Consider the following 2,500-nt stretch of genomic DNA (forward strand, 5'->3'; position numbering starts at 1 on the left):
GAGTTCATAACACATTCATAGCAGCTGTCATAAACTGCACATAAAGCATTCATGACTGTTTCATGAGACATGACTCAACATTCATACCAAACCTTTCATGAATGTGGAAGACAGAACGACGACAACTTGTCAAAACTTGTCCAGACCGTGAGGGAGGGGGGTGGGGGTCAAAGGTGAACGTCCACACTGCAGATGTACCTGTCGTGGATGTACTCCCCCTCCTTGTGGAGCTGGTTGGCCAGGGTGAAGTTGAAGTGGAACTTCTCCACCTTCTCCCGGTGGAACACTTTGGTCTTGGACTCATACTCCTCAAACTGCATCATCTTCACCATGTCAGGGAACCACACCGAGAGGCCTGTGTAGCTGGAAATACACACACACACATACACACACGCACACATACACACACACACACGCACACACGCACACGCACGCAGCACGCATGCACACACGCACGCACACACACACACACACACACACACACATGGTTACACAAACAATCACAAACACACGGTCATACACCAATTACGGACTGTGCCTAAGTGGTGTGGGTTAGCTGTGCATATACCTTTGAAGGCACACTGAGCATAAGTAAAGTGTGTGGTGTGTGTGATGTATGTGGTGTGTGTACCTGATGGGACACAGATTCAGAGTAAAATGATGTGTGAGCGGTGTGTGTCCAATCAGGAGCAGTGATGTGTGTGAGAACAGTGATGTGTGTGTGTGTGTGTGTGTGTGTGTGTGTGTGTGTGTGTGTGTGTGTGTGTGTGTGTGTGTGTGTGTGTGTGTGTGTGTGTGTGTGTGTACCTGAAGGACAAGGTAAACCAGATGATGGCCAAGAACAGACCGGTCAGACGCAGCTCAGGAGCCGCCAGGGACATAATGTTCTTTATCACCTGTTGGACAAAACACACACATCACACATATAGAATTAACATTGTTTCACCCACATACACATACACACCGAGAGATAGAGCGAGAGAGAGAGAGAGAGAGAGAGAGAGAGAGAGAGAGAGAGAGAGAGAGAAAGTGAGAGAGAGTAAAATATCTACCCAAAGTAAAATCAAGTTTTGTGTGTGTTCGTGTGTGTGTGTGTACCTGTGTGTGTGTGTGTTTGTGCATGTGTGCATGTGTGTGTGTCTGCTGTGAGCTTGACCTGGTTTGGTCATATTTCTGACGGTGAACCTCTGAAAGGCCTTGTGTGTGTGTGTGGGTTGCGAGCCTCACCTGCTTGACCAAGGGTCACATGCCTGTGATTGAACCTCTGAAAGGCCTTGTGTGTGTGTGTGTGTGTGTGTGTGTGTGGTGTGCGAGCCTCACCTGCTTGACCAGGGTCACATGCCTGACGGTGAACCTCTGGAAGGCCTTGTGTGTGTGTGTATGTGTGTATTGTGTGTGTGGTGGTTGCGAGAGCCTCACCTGCTTGACCAGGGTCACATGCCTGACGGTGAACCCCTGAAAGGCCTTGTGTGTGTGTGTGTGTATTGTGTGTGTGATTATGCAGGCCTCACCTGCTTGACCAGGGTCACATGCCTGACGGTGAACCTCTGGAAGGCCTTGTGTGTGTGTGTGTGTGTGTGTGGTGTGCGAGCCTCACCTGCTTGACCAGGGTCACATGCCTGACGGTGAACCTCTGGAAGGCCTTGTGTGTGTGTGTGTGTGTGTGTGTGTGTGTGACCAAGGGTCATATGTGGCGGGTGAACCTCTGTCTGTGTGTGTGGTGGTGTGCTCAGAGCCTCACCTGCCTTGACCAGAGGTCCACATACGGCTTTGGTGAACCTCTCTGTGTGTGTGTGTGGTGTCGCGAGCCTCACCTGCTTGACCAGGGTCCACATGCCGAACCTCTAAAACCTGATGATGTCTGTGTGTGTGTGTGGTGTCCAGAGCCTCACCTGCTTGACCAAGGGTCACATGCCCTGTGGTGACCTCTGGAAGGAGCCTTGTGTGTTGATGATGATATTGTGTGTAGGTATGCAGAGCCTCACCTGCTTGGCTCAAAGTCCACATACCTGGCAATTTGACCTCTAGGAAGGCCTTGTCGTGGTATTGATATTGATGATGATATTGGTATTATTATTGTTGGCCTCACCTGCTTGACCAGGGTCATATGCCTGTGGAACCTTGTGTGTAATGTATTGTTATTATTATTGTGTGGTGCTCCGAACCTCACCTGTTTGACCAGGGTCACATGCCATGCCGGAGGTGAACCTCTGGAAGGCCTTGAAATGTGTGTGTGTGTATTGTGTGTGGTAGTGCAGAGCCTCACCTACTTTGACCAGGGTCCACATACCCTGTGATAAAGACCTCTGCATTTGTGTGTGTGTGTGATTGTGTGTGTTGATAGCAGGCCTCACCTGCTTGACCAGGGTCACATGCCTGACGGTGAACCTCTGGAAGGCCAGGGCCTCACCACTAGCGACCAGGGCCTGACGGGTGAACCTCTGGAAGGCCTTGTATTGTTATTGTGTGTGTGTGTGTGTATTGTTATTGTGTGGGTGCC

At 50.4% G+C, this 2,500-nt stretch overlaps 1 protein-coding gene across 3 annotated transcripts in view; it reads right to left on the minus strand.

Annotated features, from left to right (window-relative positions):
• Nucleotides 1–2,500, minus strand: part of sv2ba (synaptic vesicle glycoprotein 2Ba) — a 24,571-nt gene that overhangs the window by 4,093 nt on the left and 17,978 nt on the right. For all 3 annotated transcript variants that reach the window (XM_048232266.1, XM_048232264.1, XM_048232263.1), the window contains 2 exons: nt 808–896; nt 199–363 (listed from right to left, as the gene is read on the minus strand). In XM_048232266.1, coding sequence (XP_048088223.1) covers nt 199–363; nt 808–896 — 254 coding nt within the window. The remainder of the gene's footprint in view (nt 1–198; nt 364–807; nt 897–2,500) is intronic.

The sequence above is a fragment of the Alosa alosa genome, chromosome 21 (assembly GCF_017589495.1).
Source record: "Alosa alosa isolate M-15738 ecotype Scorff River chromosome 21, AALO_Geno_1.1, whole genome shotgun sequence".
NCBI classification, from domain to species: Eukaryota; Metazoa; Chordata; class Actinopteri; order Clupeiformes; family Clupeidae; genus Alosa; species Alosa alosa.